The following is a 19,372-nucleotide window of genomic DNA, read 5'->3' as shown; positions in this document are numbered from 1 at the left end:
GAAGTGAGAAAAAGAGAGGAGGGGAACAACTGAGAAATATAAACATAGGTCTAGACATACGATCTACAAGTGAGAGAGTCTCCTTTGACATCTCCTTTTTTCTTATCTTGTCATACATCAGTTGTCAAAATTGGGAAATAATGTTTAATTTTCCTTTGACATTAAAATAAATAGAGTGTGGGTGGGGAGATGGGACAGGAATTTGGCACCTACCTTATACACAGTATGTTCACATATATTATCTATCTCATCTAACCCACCCAGCACACAATAATATCATAGGAGGAAGGTATTATTATCCTTTTTGCACCGATAAGAAAACAAAAATTACTTAGAAAATTAGAAATATTCAGAAAGGGAAAATGAGTTGCCCTAGGTCTCGCAGCTGGGAAGTGTCAGAGGGCAGAGGCAGAATTTAGAAAAAAGTCTGATTCTAGAGTCCTTTCTCTTAAACATTATACCCTTGAATGGGGTTGTTATTTTTCCACCAATTCAGTTGTTATTGGAGTTAACATTAGTAAATCTTAAGATAGACAAGGAAGTGGCAGTTGTTGCAAACCATTAGGAGATGTGTTTACTCATTGGAAAGTCATCTATTGATCACCTATGGTTGCCTAACAGTATCCTGGACATTGTAAGTACAAGGCTGAAGAATGTAGCATAGGAATTTCATCACCACATGGTAGGTGCTACCAAAGAGGCTCAAACAACCTTGGAAGGAAGAATGAATTGATTTTGAAGAGGTCTGCAACTGTTTCATAGAGGAAATGGGTACAAAACAAGGTAGAAAAGACGGAGAAGGATATTCCAGACACAAGGGGCGCATATGCCCCCTCCTCCCAAAAAAGATGCAAAAGAACATAAAGTCATTTGGGAATGGTAAGAAGTTCAGTCTGAATGAAGGGTAACATACACTCTCCGTTTGGGAAGAAGGGGTGGCAGGAAGAAACGCACAGATATGAAGCTGAAAAGGTAGGCTGGGCCAAATAATGAAAGCCTTTACATGTGCCAAGCCAAGAAGTGTGTATTTTATCCTGGAAGAAAGAAGAAACCACCTAACCCTTAACTGTACCCCACAATTTTAAAATTAAAAAATTATAAAAATAAAAATAAAAAAAAGAAAAGAAAGAAGAAACCAACATAGGCTTTAAATCAGGAGATAACATAATTGGATTTGTTGTTAGTAAAATAATTCTGGTAACAGGGTAGAGATTAGAATGGAGTCAGGAGGTAGAAAAACCTGTATGATGACCACTTATATACCTAATCCTGAATTGTGCCACACATCTTTAAAATAAAAAGAAATAAATCCAGTTAGAAGGCTATTGAGGTATGATGATAAGCTTTGAAGGCAACCGAATTTGAATGGGGTAAACCAGATTCTACAGATTTTGGGTAAAATTATTGAATCTTAGTGAGAAGAATGGAGATAATGAGAGTTGATGGCCGTTTCTGTAGTTTCTTGCTGAAACAGAGTGGATGGTGATGACATTTAACAAAGATAAGAAGAATCTGCAGTTTGGAGTGTAATGGGAAAGACTAGAAAATAGTTTCATCTTCAGATGTACTATGTTTGGAGCAATAAAAAATAATAATAGCTGACTTTGGTTGAGTGCTTATACTGAACTCCAGGCACTGTTTTACACACTTGTATATATATCAACTAATTGAAAGACAGGTACAAGGGCTTAGTAGGAAATTAGAAATATAGATTTGGAGCTCAAGAGAGATGTTTGGACAGGAGATATAAATCTGATAGTCATCAATGTATAGGAGGCATAGTTAAAACCACTGAGGCAAAAAAAAAAGGTAAAGAATAAAATACTAGAAAAATCCCACCATTTTAGGACCAGGAAATGACAAAGATTAAAAACTTAATAACAGCCAAGATTATTTCTATCTTGTTCACTGTGTCACTAGGACCTGGCATACTTCTTGAAATATAGTGGTTGCTCAATAAATATTTGTTGAATGAATAAAATAAAAAATCAGAGAAATATAAGGAGAACCAATGAAACAGATTTGGATAATAATCCCAAAAAACACAATTCTGAATGCCATAATTCTGAATAAGAAATCCCAAAAGATCAAAGTCCCTAAAGTCTAAATCCTTAAAGTCTAAAATCCTTAACATCTAAAATCCTGAAAATCACCATCCTGAAATATTAAAATCTTGAATATTGAAATCCTGAAGGCTGAATTCTAGAAAAGAAATTTGTGTATTTTGGGTTGTGGTCAGGATAATTGCATCATGTTAGGAGGGACTATTACCTTGTTATTAGCTTTATCTGGAAATTAAGTACGGTTTAAGGACAGGCATATGGGTGCCAAGTTAACAAGGGGTGAACTTGTGGACTTAATTTTAGATGTCAACTTGGCTGGATTAAGAAATATTTAGACACCTGGTAAAGTCTTATTTTGAGTGTGTCTGTGAGGGTATTTCCAGAGAAGATTAGTATGAGTTTGAGTGGAGTAGATGGGGAAGATCCGCCCTCTATGTTGGGGGCACCATCAAACTGGCTGAGGGCCCAGAGAAACAAATACAGAAGATGAATTAGTCTCTTTTTCTGTAGCCGTGGACATCAGAAATTTGACTCCACAAAAGTGCATTATCATAATGTTGACTTTGTGTGTAAGCTTTGTGTGTGTAAGTAAAAAACGTAAAACTTCTCCAATAAATGAAAATTTTTGGTACATCTGCATTTGCAAAAGATAAAATTTCTGGAGATCTCAGCTCTTTGGGCTACTGTATATGCAGTGTTGACCCATCATAGTTTTTGATCAATCTTGTCAAAAGACTTAGGTTGTTCATCAAGGTATTTCAGATGACTGCAGTTATAAAGCTAGGTGCACACAATTACCAACCACAGGGATAAATGCATTTATAAATTTTCCTTTTTGATGTATTTCTTTATAAATATGGTTCATCTGCTCATAACTGCTATACCCGAGTGACTATCATTAGTATATACAAGGGGTTTATGCTTGAAAAAACATGTATGCTATTATTGCCTATTTTGGAAAGCAGCCTATGAAGTTTTCTGTTGTTTCTTATGTTTCTCAAATAAATATCCTTTAAAAATATAATAGCTTTAAATTTTTTAAAATTATTTTTTCATAATATTTTTGGAATTTTGATCTTTCAGAATTTCGACATTTGGAATTATGGCATTAGGGATTATGTCTTTCAGGATTATGATCGGTTCCCCAATGAGGCATAATGTCCTGAAAATCAAAGGAGGAAAAGAGGTTTCAGAACGACTGGTAAATGCCAAATAACACAGTCAGGTAGACTGGGAACTGAAAAAGCCAACAGGCTTGGTAGTTAAGCAGCCATTGGTTGCTTTAAAGAGGGCAGTTTTGGTGGAGTAGACTCAGTCTAGACTGTAATAGGTTGAAGAGTAAATGCTGTTGAAGAAGAGCAGACAATGACCTGTAACTTGATGGTAATGCGATTGAGGGGGTTAGAATTATTGTGGAAAATAAAGCTACATTTTGTTTGCTTTGTTTTTGTTTCTTTATTTGTTTTTCATAATTAAGGATACTTCAATATTGTTTGTAGAAGAAAGAAAAACCCTTAGGAGAAGGATAGGTAAGGTAAGGGAGTAGCTAATTGCTCTTAGCTAATTTTCCCATCACCATTTTCTCTTTAGCATGCTTATCAGGTTTTCCATTTACATTTAGTTAGATGTTAAAACAAATTAAAACCCTATGATCTGTCACTGGGACATTCACACAGCTAAAAGGACTTGATAATTTAATACAGCCTCGTGCTTTCCTAATACATATTTTTAAGTGTGTATGTCTTGTCACCTATGCAGCATAGGACAAGTCTATACTCCAAGCATAGTGCTGAAATTATAAAATTATTCATATAATTCAGGTAAGCAAAACCTAATATGCATTAATAATTGAGGTAAATCAGTTTCATTCTTATATTAATGAGGTAAAAAGCAATAGCATACTTTGCTCCAGTGATCTGGCTTGACTATGAACTTGTAGAACATATGGGGACATTTACTGGAGATTCCAAACTATTCCTAAGAACTAAAAGATTGTTGGCACTTATATCCAACACAGTTCCCCTCATGCCTCAACAAACATTAGAAAGTGACTATTTGTTTACTGTAAAACCCAATTTCACAAACTAAAGTTTCTTTTTAATACCAAGTATTACTTTGGGTGCCTAGTGAAGCTTATGGATTCCTTTATAGAATATTTTTTTTTTTTGAGACATGGTCTCACTATGTTGCCCAGGGTGGAGTGCAGTGGCTATTCACAGGCACAATCATAGCCCACTACAACCTTGAATTCCTGGTCTCAAGCAATCCTCCTGCCTCAGGCTCCTGACTAGCTGGGATTACAGGCACATGACACTGCATACCGCTAGAATAATATTATTAAAAGTATACAAAAATACATGGGATTGCAATGAAAACATTAACATATGATCATAACAATATATAATAAAACAATTTCTGAGGTATAATATACCTGTTTCTTTAGTAGCACATTAAATAATATCTATCATCTTCTCCTCTTCTGTTGTAAAATATATTTGTATTTGACTTATCAATAATGTAAATATATCATCCTTGTTTATCTATTTACACAGTCATTTGATTATTTACTTGATGGTATACTCATACATCTGTAATGGTATCCTCATATACATTTTGGAATGATATATGATATATATCATTCCAAGATAAATGTTATATGTACACATATATACACACATATAATGTAATTCTTCATAGCTAGCTGATATAGGATATTTACTAGCAGGTAAAGCAGAAGACTGCTTTAAGAATTTATAGAGAGCCAGTCATGGTGGCTCATACCTGTAATCCCAGCACTTTGGAAGGCCGAAAGGACTGCTAGAGTCCAGGAGTTTAAGACTAGCCGGGGCAACATAGCGAGACCTCACCTCTAAGATTAAAAAAATATATATGTCTCTATAAATTACATATAGAGACATATATAGAGATGCATAATATATATTTTAGAGACCTCGTCTCTAAAATGAAATATATATATCTCCATAAATTCTATATAATATATAGATATATACAATTATATAATTGTATATATTATATTTATAGATATATAATTTATAGATATATAGTATATATTATACATATATAAAATTTATAGAGACACAGCTCCAAACAAGGCAAATACTCCTCTTGATTTTTAGTGTAGGAAGGGATTTTCTCCATCTCTGAAGTCCCTTAACATGATATTCATACTTTAATGACTGCTATAAGACAGAAAATCATCATGGAAAGGACCAACCTGGGAAAGTTACGAATTTAAAGAAATAAGTTGATATTTCAATCAGACCTTGCTTTAAATGTGGCTAAAGTCATATCACCTATGCTCTTTGCAGAAGGAACAATAGACATATTTTCTCTCCTTATTATCCTCCCAACCCAAATAAGTCTTCCACCAGGTTTTTGACTTTAGGTATGCTTAACTGTGTTAGAACCTTTCGTGAATGTGCACTTGGATAGGGGCAAAGTGGGATGAAAATACAAGGACCTTAACTACTTTGTGATATATTTTTTCTTCTAGACATGTTGACATATGGTGAGATTTGTGTCTTTCAAGGCTTTTTTTTCCCTAACATGAGGCAAGTGCATGCAGATAATAATTTATTATTAAACGTTCTATATTTTAAGGAACATAATGACCACAATTGTGTGAGAAAGTAAATTCCTAAAGTGTTAGGAACTATGTTTAAATAAATCTTTGCATGTGTTGCCTACCTTAGTACAGCCTCTTAAATAGTCAGGCACTTAATAACCAACAACAATTATGGATGTTCTGAAATCTTAGGCTCTATCTTATTCAGATAAATGAATGAAATATTTAAATAAATGAAATATTTAAATAAATTTAATGGAAACTCACTTTTAATAATGGATTTTAACATTAGTCTTTCCATTCCTTTACATAGAAGTGCTTTGTAAACTGAAAAAGAGCTCAAATGCACCTAAATGACCCTGTCTTTAAATGTTTACAAATATTCCATTATTGGCAACTTAATTCTCTCAGTGAAGAGATTTTTCTCAAGGCGAAACACAACATAGTTCCTGCCAATCTTTAATAACTATTTTCATTAATATTAGTCAGACATGGTACAGGAAATGTAAGTGCTTAAAAGCCTCCAAAAGGTGAAAAACACAACAAACCCAGAGGATAAATTAGAATTGAGAGTAGAAGATGAGAGCCAGCCAAAATAGATGAGAATCTAGTGCAAAAAGTGTAAAAAAAAAACTAAAAAAAAACCTTCCCCTCAGAAAAGTCATCTTCTGAAAACTTATCCTGTGACTCTTTTTTTTTTTGCCATTTTCCCAAAAACTTAAAAAAAAAAAAAAAGCTTTGCAACGTCAAAGATAGTGTGCATAAGTAAACAACAAGTGAAGGAAGTGGTTCTGGACCTAAGCAAAAAGTAGTTTTGCCAGTGGATCTCAAGATTTATTTTGGTCTTACCAGGGTCAATTACATTGACATAGCATGTGACAGTGTAAAACAATGAGACAGAGTCTAAAGTCCACACACCAAAGCAGTGCTTGATTTTGGAGACTCACTTCAATACTTGTAAGAATTAAAAGCATCATCCTTTGGTTGCTTTTAAGGATATCAAGTGACAGGATGCAGTGTTTGGGAAGTCTTCAGCTATCTGGAATGACTTGTAGAGCTTTTCCCAAAAGTACACTGAATAAGGTCAGCCAGAGTCTGAAAATAAAGATTTTGCTGGAGGGTATTCTGCCCAAGCATGACATTTTTACAAGTGGCAAGATTCCTGGACAAACTGTTAACTAATCAAAACCTGGCATTTTCAATAAATGTAATATTGAACCTCAAGGTAATGTGTAACTAAACTCGTATACTGAAAGAATCAGATGGAGAAGTGCACAGAATCCCAGATCAATATTTCAGCTTTCAAAGTCTAGAATTTACTTACATAGGAGCTGATGCTATAAGTTCAAGGATCAAAAAATGTTGGAATTCAATTTTTGTGGCATCATCCTCTCTTCATAAAGAGTAATCATTTCACTTCATTCTGATATTTTCACTAAAGACAACATATGCCAGGATAAACTAATCAATTTTTAATAAATAAATGTATTAGATGACTTTATTAGGTTGAATTAAGTATGGCTCCATGAATAGCATTTTAAAATATTTAAAAATGGAGCTAATCAGTGAAAATTATCAAAACCCACAAGATGAATATTTGGAAAATATAGTCATCTGTCTATATAATGAATGACTTCGCCTATGCTTAATATTTTTAATACAGCAGCGAAATAGTCAAACAACTTCATATTCCAATTCAATAGTCTTTATTTTCGCCAGCATAAGTAGCTAGTGCTACTGGAAAGCTGTACCATCTCTGATTATTTGGGTCACTTCATCTTTATGAAATTATCCTAGTAATTCCATTGGCGATTTCTCACTTTCAAGGATCCATTACAGTTTTCTTGACCAGATGTTCACAGAAACTTCTTCGCCTTTAGTTTCTAGCAGATGTGATAGATGATATCTAAACATCCTACAAAATGTTAGCTTATGATTTTCTTTTTTGTCCTAACCACTTTAACTTTTAACTTTCCAATGACGCAGATAATCAGTAAGAGGAAACAGAAATTGAACACCATCTAGGGATATTAGTTCAATTCAGGTACAGCAGTTAAAGAACCCAGATGGTGTCACCTGGTACCGTCAAAGGACTCATGAACAAATACTTAAACTTACTTAATTCCCATAACATTTACATCACTTTCAAGTCCCACTCCTTGTGCTGTCCTTTCACTCGCAAATTTGTGTGTCAATTCACATTCTTGAAGACCAGGGAAAATTATGTTTCTTCTTCCTTTGACATTGATGCAGAAGAGGGCATTAGATGCCAGTCATCTTACGTTGTCTGGGGAAGATGCTCAGAAATGTGTGCATCTTGTGTCTTCTACCTTTATTTTCCCAATCCATTTTGAAGCCCCAAAAGCATTAACCTGGAGTCCTGTCCAAGAACCCCTTAACTCCCATTAGAAAGGGAAGTGGTGTGAACTCGTCTTGTGGTGCAATCCTCTGCAACCCCCTAACACAAACACAAGAAGTGAGAATGGGGAGAGGGTTAAAGGAGGAGGAGGGAAAAGGGTCGTGAGAAGAGACTCACCGCTCCTGCCAGTTCTTCAGTGAGGCACCACGTAACCAGGAGCAGCCACAACCTGAAACGAGAGGGAGGGTGAGTAATACGGGCTCTCTGGGCTCCAGGGTCCTATGTCTGCCGGTAGCCCCCCGAACCCGTTTTGATAGGCTCCCACGTTCTCTACAGTGACAGAAGTACAACTATAGTCCCGGCCTGGCAAAGTCGCTCGAAGCAGGAAAGAGGAGGGAAGCTGGAAGCAATAGCTCACCCAGGGTGCATGCTTGCGGTTCCTCCGGAGCTGGGTCCCGGGAGACTGCTAAGCGGCTCTGCGGCCCGGGTTCATCGGGGCTCCGCTGATGCTTGGAGGCTCTTTCCTTACTCAGGACAGGGTAGGGGGGGGCAAAGTAGCCCGGTTTGGAAGAAACTATACTCAGCTTCTAGATAAGAAGTGCCCCAAAGGGAAACAGGCTTAGCGGTGCCCGTTACAACTTGCCGCACTCAGGAGATAGTTCCATGCAACAGGAGAGGAAGGAATGGAGGGGAAAGGGGCGGGGTTGTCTGATGTCAATCATCCCCCCTACCTTGGGCAGCCGGTAGTCTTTTCTCAATTTCAGGCATCTGTACACACACAGTCCCAAGTATCTCCATGGCTTCATTCACAGGCCCCTAGAGACCTACATTGAGACCTGAGCAACTATGCATCATGCACTTCCACAAACCACTGTTAAGTTACGCATGAATAGACTCAGGCATACTACTCCTACATAGACAAATGGGCCCTAAAGTGCCCTTGCACACAGACCCAAATGCATACAACACTCATTCTAATTAATTGGACACTATACTCTTGAGAAGGGGAGCTAATTTCTGGAGTTGTAAATCTGAGCTCAGTAAAACCTACGGTTGAGTGGGCACTTGTGAAATTGATCCAAAACTTTGAAAAACTCTAAAAAGCAGTTAATTCCAGGGAGATAACAGAAATATGAAGAATTCTTCAGCCAATTCCCAAAAGACCCTCCAAGGACTCCACATAAAGTGTTTTCTGGGCCTTTGATTGTATATATGTATCAGAATCATTAAAGGGTAATGTTTAAGTATACTATATTTGGGTGACATCAATTCGACGCCATCAATGTTATTTAAATATTTTTAATAGACGTTTATGTTAATTCCAAGAAACACTGCTCGAAATCCCCTACCCTAAATTCTTCTGCAAGCACAACTACAGTGAGTCAATACCTTTTATGTTAGTTCAATATGGAAGGTAAATACTAATTATGAAATTCAATGTAGCTAAATAAAAAGATATAGCTGTATCACAATAACATTCAACATGTTATAATTACTAATACTTGCTGAATGTTTTCAACTCTTATATGTATGTAATAAAGTATTCACACATATATACATGTTTTTTCTTCTTCATTTATAAGCATACTTTTAATTGTATATATGTCCAATATTTTCATATCTTCTACTTCCATGTATAAAGTGTCTGTCCTTTGAGCAGTTGAAAGGCAAAGAAGACCAGCAGCCCGGGAAGCAGCGACCAAAATTTTTTTCTAATGATTAACAATAAAAAGCACGCCCCCTCTGAGATCCATCCGCTTAAAAAAGTAGTCCAAATTCAGGTCTATTTGTAATTGGCTTTGGTGATCACACCAATGAGAATGGGACTGGGCTGAGAAGAGTAGTGTCAACGGAAGGTTCAAGTGAACGAATAGAAAAGCTTCCCGGTTGGACTCATCGTGCTCAGTCAACTGGTCTGGAAGTTTCCCTCCCCCAAATAACTGAGCGTCACTCCCTCGCAGGTTGCTGGTGCAGGCTAAGGCTGTGGCGGAGTGATACTGAAATTCCCTTGTGCCGGTGGGGAGGGGGGCCGTGCGGGGGAAAGAGAGGGAGGAAAGTAGATCTGTAGGACTTGAGTGAGGAAAAAGTTTGCAAGTCTGGACAGAAGGGAAAAGTACTCCCGAGAGACCGGCTTTGGGGAGGGGAGGGGGGAGGGAAAGAACAGCTTCTTTTTTGTTTTTCTTCCACTCTTAAAAAGCTTCTTTCTCTTCACCCAAGTCGACCGGCACAATTGGGACACCCTCACTGTCCCTCTCTGGCTCTAGCTCTCTCCCTATAAACCCTCAAGATTATGTCAATTGGTCAGAGTCAGCCGGGGATTTCGTGCGGGTGCTGAAGAAGCTGCGGGAGCCGAAGAAGAATGAAACTGCGTGGAGTCAGCCTGGCTGCCTGCTTGTTCTTACTGGCCCTGAGTCTTTGGGGGCAGCCTGCAGAGGCTGCGGTAAGTCCTACCCCCTCCCCCGCGCCCATCACCGCACTCTCACGCTGAAATCACTTTAAAAAAAATTTTTTTGTCCCTTTACCTTTTCTTCTCCTCGGCCTTGACTAGGGAATTCAAATTTGCCTTCACTTGTTTAGGAAGAAACATTATTTACAACACTGGTAACTCAAGCCTTCTGAAGTCCAAGGGAGAGGTTTAAGTGCTTAAAAATAGGGCTGCCTGCTTCCCTGCAGTTAGCAGCTCTGGGGGCAAGAGCAAAGCCAGAAGTGGGGAAGCTTATTAATGGCTCACTAGGCTCTAGTGGGTATTTAAAACTTTTCCTATCCACCCTCCGCCCTCGGGTAGTTCCCTGCCTGCCGGCTAACCTTTTCACTGCTTGTATTTAACCCACGCACTCTTAAACTTTGTCTATAGTTTAATATTTTGGCTTTTCTAAAATCCAGCTTCCATCAAAGTGCTAAGCGCCCCTATGAAATTCTCCTTTGCTCTTTAAGCAACATGGACCTACCCCCACTTCAGGTCAGTAAAGCCACTGATCTGCTTTCCCCTTTTGACATCCTTTTTGCAAGTGCTAAGGTAACATACCTAGAAGAATGAGGTAAAGAAGAATGGTCTCAGGCTTCAGGTCTTTTGTGTCTTTTTAAAAAACGGGTGGGTTTTTGTTTGCTTACTTAAAAAAAAACACAAAAAAACAAAAACAAACAAACTCACCAAGGCACCTGAACTGAGAATTTGCCCATCACCTATTTAAGGGAAACTAATTACCTTTTTCAAAAAGAGATTCAACTTTATAGTTTAAGGGAGATTGTGGGAGGATGTACATGTGAAATGACAGCAGAAAATTCCATTCAGTTTTAGGAATATTGAATTAAAAACTCAATACATCTCCTAGAAGGGTATGTGGGTAGTCCCCACCCACTATCCTACTAAGATAGTAAAACAAAAATGAATAGTTTTGACAGAAAAAATATTCTCTAGCCCAAAGCCCATCATCTTTAACTTCACAAAACCTGTAAAGGATAAGTGTGTGACAAATTTTTAAATGTTGTATTTGAGTGATCATAATGGATGGTTTTAAAAACAGTTAAATATGAGATCATGGCTTAGGCCCTCACATGGTTGAGTGACTATCAATTCTTTATAAGCAGCCGCCGTGTTTTAGCTTATCTGGGTCCACTTTTAAGTTAGTTGTTTAGCTTCCCTACAGCACTTAGCCTGCCTCAGATCACATTGCCCTTTTTTCTATCCTTCAGAAAGTGTGTACTCAAGTTATTAAAACCAACTTTCGTATTACTCTAAGCACAACATAATTATGACCGCACATCTGTTGAAAATCCATGCATATCAAATATTTTAAGTTATGCTTGCTATAATTTTTCTTCATCAAAGTAGATGAATGATTTAAAATTGCTTTTTGACACAGAGCATCTTAATGGAGTAAGGTTTAGCCAGTCAATGGCTCTGCAGACCGTTAGATAAAACGACAGTTGTGCTGTTGAAAACAGTTCATTTTGAAAACATCTTCTTGGTGTCTACTGCTTATGGCATTTGGGCCAGGGACAAAGATTTTGTGGATGTTTGATTAAATATTTCTCTTCTTTTTTCTTTTGACAATGCTGTATGTAAATGTGCACCACATAACAATTTTACAGGTATGCACAGCAACACAACACATCAATTTATATTAAACCAATTTATGTTAAACGTGAGATTTCTTTTTACTTTTGACAAAACTTGAAAGCAAGCTTGTTTTCTTGGATTCCTAAACTAATGATTGTGTTCATGAAATAATTACATTTTTTTCCTTTTATCTCCTATATAATTTTTTAAAGAAAAGTTTACACCCCTTTTCCTATCATTAGGATATTGTGCCTCTGTTAAAACCAAAGATTTGTTTCTTTTGCTTTAAACATCAATATTCTAGTTAGATGAATATTTTAATCATCTCAAAATATGAATGGTATCTGCTCTCCATACTGGTACTGGAGATATTTGTGACCTTTTCCAGAGTAAAAATGGGTGATAGTGAGACTGACTGTTGACTGAAGTAGTCTAGTATTGAGGCTTTTATATCAGGAAGAGTGTTGCTACTTAAATTGTTTTGCTTTTTGATAGATAAGTGACTTTATCTCTGAAGTCATGCCAAATTGGGAGATCACAAGTATCTATGTAGAGCATTCATTAGGTGGAATAAAGTAACCTCTATGCTAAAAGGGTAGCAATAAGAGAAAAAGACAGCTTTAGGTTGGAAAGGTCATTTCTAGTGATGGAAATAATGTATTTTTATGTAAAGGTAATTATACCTTTACTGACTGACTGTCAGTACGATATGCACTTAGATTTGTGATTATAGATGTGGATATTATGTAAAATTATATTACTTCTACTGTACAAATGTAAGTTGTTTTCTGCAGTAGAGTGAATAGGTTTCTCTAATTTAAATGTACTTACTATCTTCCTTGTGACCAGCAGCAAGAACTCATCAAGGGTAGAAGTGTGGTTTGTAGCCATGAAACAGTTCTTTTTCTGTGAAGTATATTGCTCCATAGGAAGAATTTGTCATTATTATCATTATAGCTTACATATTTGAGTGTTTACTATGTGCCAGGCACTGTGCTAATATGGTGATATACATTATCCCATTTAATCTTCACAACAGACCTATGAGGTATATACCATTATTATCACCACGTCACAGATGAGAAAACTACACATCACAGAGGTTAAGTAGCTTGCTAGAAATCATAGAGGTAGTAAGTTGTGAAGCTGGAAAATTTGAATCCAGACAGTTTGACTCCAGATTCTTTGCCCTTAATGACTGTCCTATATTGTCTCCTTTGTATGTAGTCTATAAAGATTTATTTGGTATCCAGAGTATTTGAATCTCTACTTTTTTTTTTGACACAGGAAGTGAAATGGAAATAATAATGGGGGTTACTTCTCTTCCTGCTAATGTTAGGAGAAGCAGCATAGTATAATGGAAAGAGCTTTGCACTTACAGTAAAATGATCAGAGTTTGATCTCTATATCTGTATCTGTATAAATGAGATTATTTAAAAGCAATCTAAAAACAATTGCTGTGCAAGTAGTGTGATGTTATGCAACCACAATATATAAAATGTTAGATTTATAAAGCAGCTGTAATTTGTAGTAGATGGTTAATTTTGAAGTAATATTTGCCTTATGATTCTATAATTGTTCCATTTCCACATTAATTTTAAGTACACTAAACTTTCGGGAACATGTATATTGTGATAAAACAAGGTATGTGTGTTTGGTGGCACATTTTGCCTAACTGTTCAATCCAGTTTTGTTTTTTTACCAATTTGCCTACCTTTTATATCCAGTTCTATTCATTCAACTATATATATATCTTTAGTCATGTGCATAATGTATGTATGTGTCTGTCTTGTGACAGTGCGAGAGTTTGTATATGTTTTCTTGTGCTTTTGACTATTGATGTCTGTATGTACAAGATAGGAGACGTTTTACCTTGAAGTAACCTTAATAACTTGGTGTCTACTAGGTTCATTCACTGTAAAGTCATGATTTTTTTTCCTTTGTATTTGTAAAGTGGGCCAATCTTGTGAGACTATGAAGGGCAATATTGTGAAACATTGTAAATATCCTGTGTTTTATCCAACTTTTGCCCACTTAATTTTAGCATCTATTGATGATTCTAACCTGCAGAATTTTTACTGTAACATTTGCCAAATGGTTATTTCAATTTTCAACATTTTGTACATTTATTAACTGATTGCATTCTGCTGTAATAATGAACTTTTCTTTCTTCACTATTTATTATGTATTTATTTATTTAACTTTTTATTTATAGTGATATGGACTTAATGAATAATTGTTTTATTTTGTGAATTTTAATGAATGATGGTATTATTACTGTATTTTTTGCTGAAATTTCCCTAGATTTGGCCTACAAGAGCCCCTCCAAATTGGCTCCTATATCTTTTAATATGTTTCCATTATTTGAGCACCCTCTTGATTTCTGGCACCACAAGATGTTCCAGATTCATTTTCTCACTTCCCTGCCCCAACCCTGGAATCAGGCATTTCTTCAAGGAGTTTTATCCTTTTTTATTGGAGAATGGTATTTAGAAACAAAGATCTAGGTGCTTGGCATGCTCGTAGCTACTAGGGTGTAATGGCTTTTGGGCCTTCTTAACAGACAGAATTAGAAACTATGAGTATAGGTACAAATACACAAATACCCATTTCTATATCAATTTCTTACAACCTCTCTTAATAGATATGTTAAAAACCGTGGATCCATAATGCTACCTCTATTTCCAGTCCAAGATCCCAGAATCAACATGCATTTTTTATGTACTGGAATCTCAGTTTTCTGGCATCTCTTCTCAGACATGTTTTGTGGGCCTTGTACAGGTCAGAATCTTTAAGAGGTTGACCTTTGCCGTCAGACCTGGAATCTGACTGGCAGATATGTGACTTTCAGCAAAATAGTAACCTCTGAGCCTTAATTTCCTCCTTGGGAAAAGGGAAGGAGTAGTACCTACCTCACAGATTGGGGAATGAAATGAGAAAACGTATGTAAAACATTTGGACCAGTGTTTGACACATAGTAAATGCTCAATAAATTTCAGATTTCATTATTGGTAGTATAAAATGTTTATTGGCTCACTATTTCTTACTGTATTAACTCAAATTCTCTGCCTGATTTTCAAAGCCTATCAGCATCTTTCCCTTCATTTAGTCTTATTTTAAATTACATTTTTAAATATAAACCCTCCAGTCTAGCCTAGGTAAACTTTCCTGTAATTTCTTGAGCATTGCATACATATTTTGGTCCTCCGTCTTGATTAGAATTCTGTGGATTAAAGTCTTTACTCAATACCACCAAAATTTTAAAATTCATTCAGTAGATATTCATTCAGCAATTTCTAAGTGCTTAAGAATTTTATTTATGTTGTTCTATTTCTACCCTCATGGAGAAATACACTACCTACAAAATCATATTGTGGTAGACACTATAGCTAAAACTGAATTCAAAGAGAAAAGTTCCTGCCTTCCTAGAGTTTACAGGCCTGTGAGAATAGATTAATAGTCCTGTGGAACTTTCTCTTACTATCATATCAACTGCTGATTCTACCTTTTATTGAACATTTGTAATTAGCCTTTCCTAGTTTTGTATTTGATCTTATGAGCATTCTGTTTCATGGGATTTTATCTGTTCTCTTTATTAGTTTATAGACTCTGAAGGCAGTAACCGTATATTTATTAATTCATTTAACCAATTGACATGTTGACTGTGTTTCTTAACAAAAGTAATGCATGCTTAATGTTGGAAACTTGAAAAATATAGAAAAGTATAAAGAAGAAAATTAAAATCTCTTCACAATTCTACCAGCCACCCAGAAATAATCTCTAATCTGGTTTTCAAAATAAGTCGGTTAAAATTTTAAAAATGAGTTGGGATTTTACTATATGGTTTTATTTGTTTATTTAGCAAACATTTTTCCATGTTACTAAAATTATTAGTTTTAAAATACTGTTTTGAAATGATTACATAGAATTTATATTTCTACATACAACAATCTACTTGCTTGTTTACTTTTGTAAAATATATTTTATAATTTTAAGTTTTTAAGTCATTGTAAGAAGTGCTGCCCTGAACGTTTCTTATTCCACATTTTTTATTTTTTATTGCTACTGCTTCCTTCATGGGAATTGGTGGGTTAAAGGCTGTCTGTATTCTGTAAATCTCTGATACTTACTGTAGACCCTGATATTTTTTTTTTTTTTTTTTTTTGAGTTGGAGTCTCACTCTGTCGCCCAGACTGGAGTGCAGTGGCCGCTCCCGGCCACTGCAGCCTCGACCTGCTGGGCTCCGGCGATCCTTCCGCCTCAGCCTTCCGAGTAGCCGGAATTACAGGCATGCGCTACCACGCCCGGCTGATTTTTTGATTTATTGTAGAGATGAGGTCTCGCTGCCCAGGCGGATCTCGAACCCGCGGACTCATGCAATCCACTCACCTCAGCCTCCCAAAGGCACGGGATTACAGGCTGAGCCACCGAGCCCGGCTGACCCTGATATTTTTAAGGGCTGTATCAACAGGTACGTTATGTTAACTTTTTATAAGTAATTACTGTGTTACACTCTGTTAGGTAGAAAATACTATTTCCATTTTTATATACAAGGAATCTGAGTCCCATAGGGGATCAATAATTTGTCCAAGGTCCTGCACTTAATATGTGATTGGGCCGAGATTTGAAGCTAGGCTCTGGAACCTGCTCATGAGATTTTCCTCATTGACTATTTCAAATGTGACAGATAACAGAGAAAAAAGAAAGTCATGGTGAGAACTTAAATAATTCTCACTGCCCTTTCTATAACCCCTTCCTTTGACTCGATTCTGAAGAAAGACTCACCACTGTCCCATTCTTTAATAACTCTACCATAACTACCTAGGCCTTTCATCTTCCATGGTCTAAATTTTAATTTCGTGAACATGCACCCCCCTACTTTTCTCCCCTGGACAGAAGGTGGAGCCTGCCATCCACAAATGTCTTTCCCACTAACTTCGTAGCTATAACAAGGGTATAACATATTCCAAATCTACTGATCCCCCACCCCTGGAGAGTTTTGTGAATATATCTGAAATGGGCACCCCTTCTGTCCTCCTCCCCTATCCCCCTCACCAGCCCCTGTGCTGTAGCTGCATATCAGGCTTACACTTAAATGGCTGTGTCTTTATCTATTACTGTCCCTAGCTTTTGTCTGTTTCTTAGTGATACTCCAGAAACTTCTCCTCATTTATTCCTAATCTGTTTTTCCCACTTTGGGATGATAATACCACAGCCTCTTTTTCCTCTTGTTAGAAAATTAAGCTTGTAAGTACACATGGAATTAGAGGTCCCCCATCCATTTTGTACCACTTCCAATTTGTACCACTGCCCCTTTACCTTCTCACATTTCTTCAATAAGTAAATGACATTATTGCTTTTTTGCCAGCCTTGTAGCTTGTGCAATTCAAATATATTTTTCTTCAAAATTACAAACTGTTACACATTATGGCTTTTTCAGGTGGCATTTGAATAGCTGAACTTTAAGCTTCTGAATTATAGGAATCAGTGCTTGCCGAATTACTTTCCCGAATGGTTTTACCAATTATACTCCTATCAGTAATGTATAAGAGTGCCTGTGAGAGTCTTAATTTTTTTCCTGTCTACTGCAGTGACTATGGAATTGATACTCAGTTGATTGCCAGTTGGTTAACTGATTTGGTCCTATCCTCTAATGATTTTATTTTTAAAATGCAATCATTCCATCATCACATCCCCTTCTGACAATAGCAACCATGCAACAGGAGTAATTTTTGAAAATATATTGTTTCCTTTTTTTTTTTTTTTTTTTTTTGAGTTGGAGTCTCACTCTGTCACCCAGACTGGAGTGCAGTGGCCGTTCCCGGCCACCGCAGCCTCGACCTGCTGGGCTCCGGCGATCCTTCCACCTCAGCCTTCCATGTAACCGGAATTACAGGCATGCACTACCACACCCGGCTGATTTTTTGGTTTATGGTAGAGATGAGGTCTCGTCAAGTTGCCCAGGTGGGTCTCGAATCCGCGGGCTCAGGCAATTCACTCACCTCAGCCTCCCAAAGCACGGGATTACAGGCTGAGACACTGAGCCCGGCTGAAAATATATTGTTTCTAATTAACATTTATAATGAACCACCTAGACACTTAGCTAAATCTCTATTATAAAGGTTTGTTTTTAAATAGCAGTAATTCTTGCGTGTTTTTTTTTTTTTGAGTCATCTTTAGTGTGCTATCTGACACATAGGCTCTTTTTGTTTTAATAAATCAGATTCTCATTTTCTGCATTAAATTCTTGACTTTATTTAGCTACATAATCTATCCAGGTCCAACTGCCCTTTGTGCCTTTAGCAGCTTCTGCTGGCCTTTAACCAAAAGGGTAGTCTGTAATGGTACTTGCTAACTGGTTGAAATGAGATCCTTAAATATCTGGTTATTTGCTAATTAAAGATTACCAAATGCAAAAGAAACAGGATTTGCTAAATTTAATTGCTAACTTTTAAAAAGTTTAGCTGTAAATGTTAGATTTGTGTATTAGTTTGTAGAAAAACTTAAGTACCATTTATGAACAAGTGCTAGTCTGGTTAATGAAATTGTGTTTTTGACAGTGAGTAATAAAATAGGACTCCAAGAAATTATGTTAAGAAATTTGTATCATCTTATAATTCAATAAAATAATACTCTCTTGTATGTAGAACTGAATGGTTTTTTTCCCTCAAAATTTTCTTACAGTACATATGACATTAATCGGTTACTGAAGGAGATTTGGAACTTTGTGGGGAAAAAAGTGGTATTGAGCATGGGACACTACTGAAAAGTTGTGTAGTGCATTCTGTATTTAATACCCTGAGACCTTGCTGACGGAGGAGAGGTCATTCTTGATCTTTAATCTCACAAATTAACTGATATAGTAAGATGTTTCTATATGTGGAAGATAGACATGATGGCGCCTGTTTATACCAGATAGGCTGCTTCTCTTGTAAGTGTTAGAAAACACTAATTGAACTGTCTTAAACAATAAAGAAAACTTTTAGCTCATATAACAAGAAGTTTGGAAGTATAAGTTAATTAATTCAGCCAAATAGTGACACCATTAAGGAAGGCCCAAGTTTCTTTAATTTTGCTGTCCTACCACACTCTGCCTATCAACTTACTCTGTCAGATTAGTGCTCTTCATATTCTCAAGATGGCTGCTACACTTCCAGGAGTCACACTGCAATGTCCAGTAGGAAAAAAAAAGGATGAGCTGTTTTTATCATCAATGAAAACTTTAATATACTGGCAAGTGGAATAGGACCATAAAGCTAGAGTTAAATCAGTCTCTCTCTCTCTCTCTCTCTCTCTCTCTCTCT

At 36.5% G+C, this 19,372-nt stretch overlaps 2 protein-coding genes across 6 annotated transcripts in view; one reads left to right on the top strand and one right to left on the bottom strand.

Annotated features, from left to right (window-relative positions):
* Positions 1 to 8,673, bottom strand: part of COL4A6 (collagen type IV alpha 6 chain) — a 310,397-nt gene extending 301,724 nt beyond the window's left edge. For 4 of the 5 annotated variants that reach the window (XM_008072174.1, XM_008072176.1, XM_008072177.1 and 1 more), the window contains exons 1-2: positions 8,427 to 8,673; positions 8,186 to 8,237 (exon numbers count right to left, since the gene is read on the bottom strand). In XM_008072174.1, coding sequence (XP_008070365.1) covers positions 8,186 to 8,237; positions 8,427 to 8,437 — 63 coding nt within the window. In that variant the 5' untranslated portion in view covers positions 8,438 to 8,673. The remainder of the gene's footprint in view (positions 1 to 8,185; positions 8,238 to 8,426) is intronic. The other variant, XM_021706003.1, reaches the window with a different exon arrangement.
* A 1,351-nt stretch (positions 8,674 to 10,024) lies between these two features.
* COL4A5 (collagen type IV alpha 5 chain) overlaps positions 10,025 to 19,372 on the top strand; it is a gene marked incomplete at its 3' end in the record, with an annotated part of 248,542 nt that continues 239,194 nt past the window's right edge. Inside the window, exon 1 of the mRNA XM_008072191.2 lies at positions 10,025 to 10,448. Coding sequence (XP_008070382.1) covers positions 10,368 to 10,448 — 81 coding nt within the window. The remainder of the gene's footprint in view (positions 10,449 to 19,372) is intronic.

This window comes from Carlito syrichta, unplaced genomic scaffold, assembly GCF_000164805.1.
Source record: "Carlito syrichta isolate Samal-C Ts95f unplaced genomic scaffold, Tarsius_syrichta-2.0.1 Scaffold314870, whole genome shotgun sequence".
NCBI classification, from domain to species: domain Eukaryota; kingdom Metazoa; phylum Chordata; class Mammalia; order Primates; family Tarsiidae; genus Carlito; species Carlito syrichta.
The sequence above is the reverse complement of the archived record's forward strand: the minus strand, read 5'-3'. Positions and strand labels throughout refer to the sequence as shown.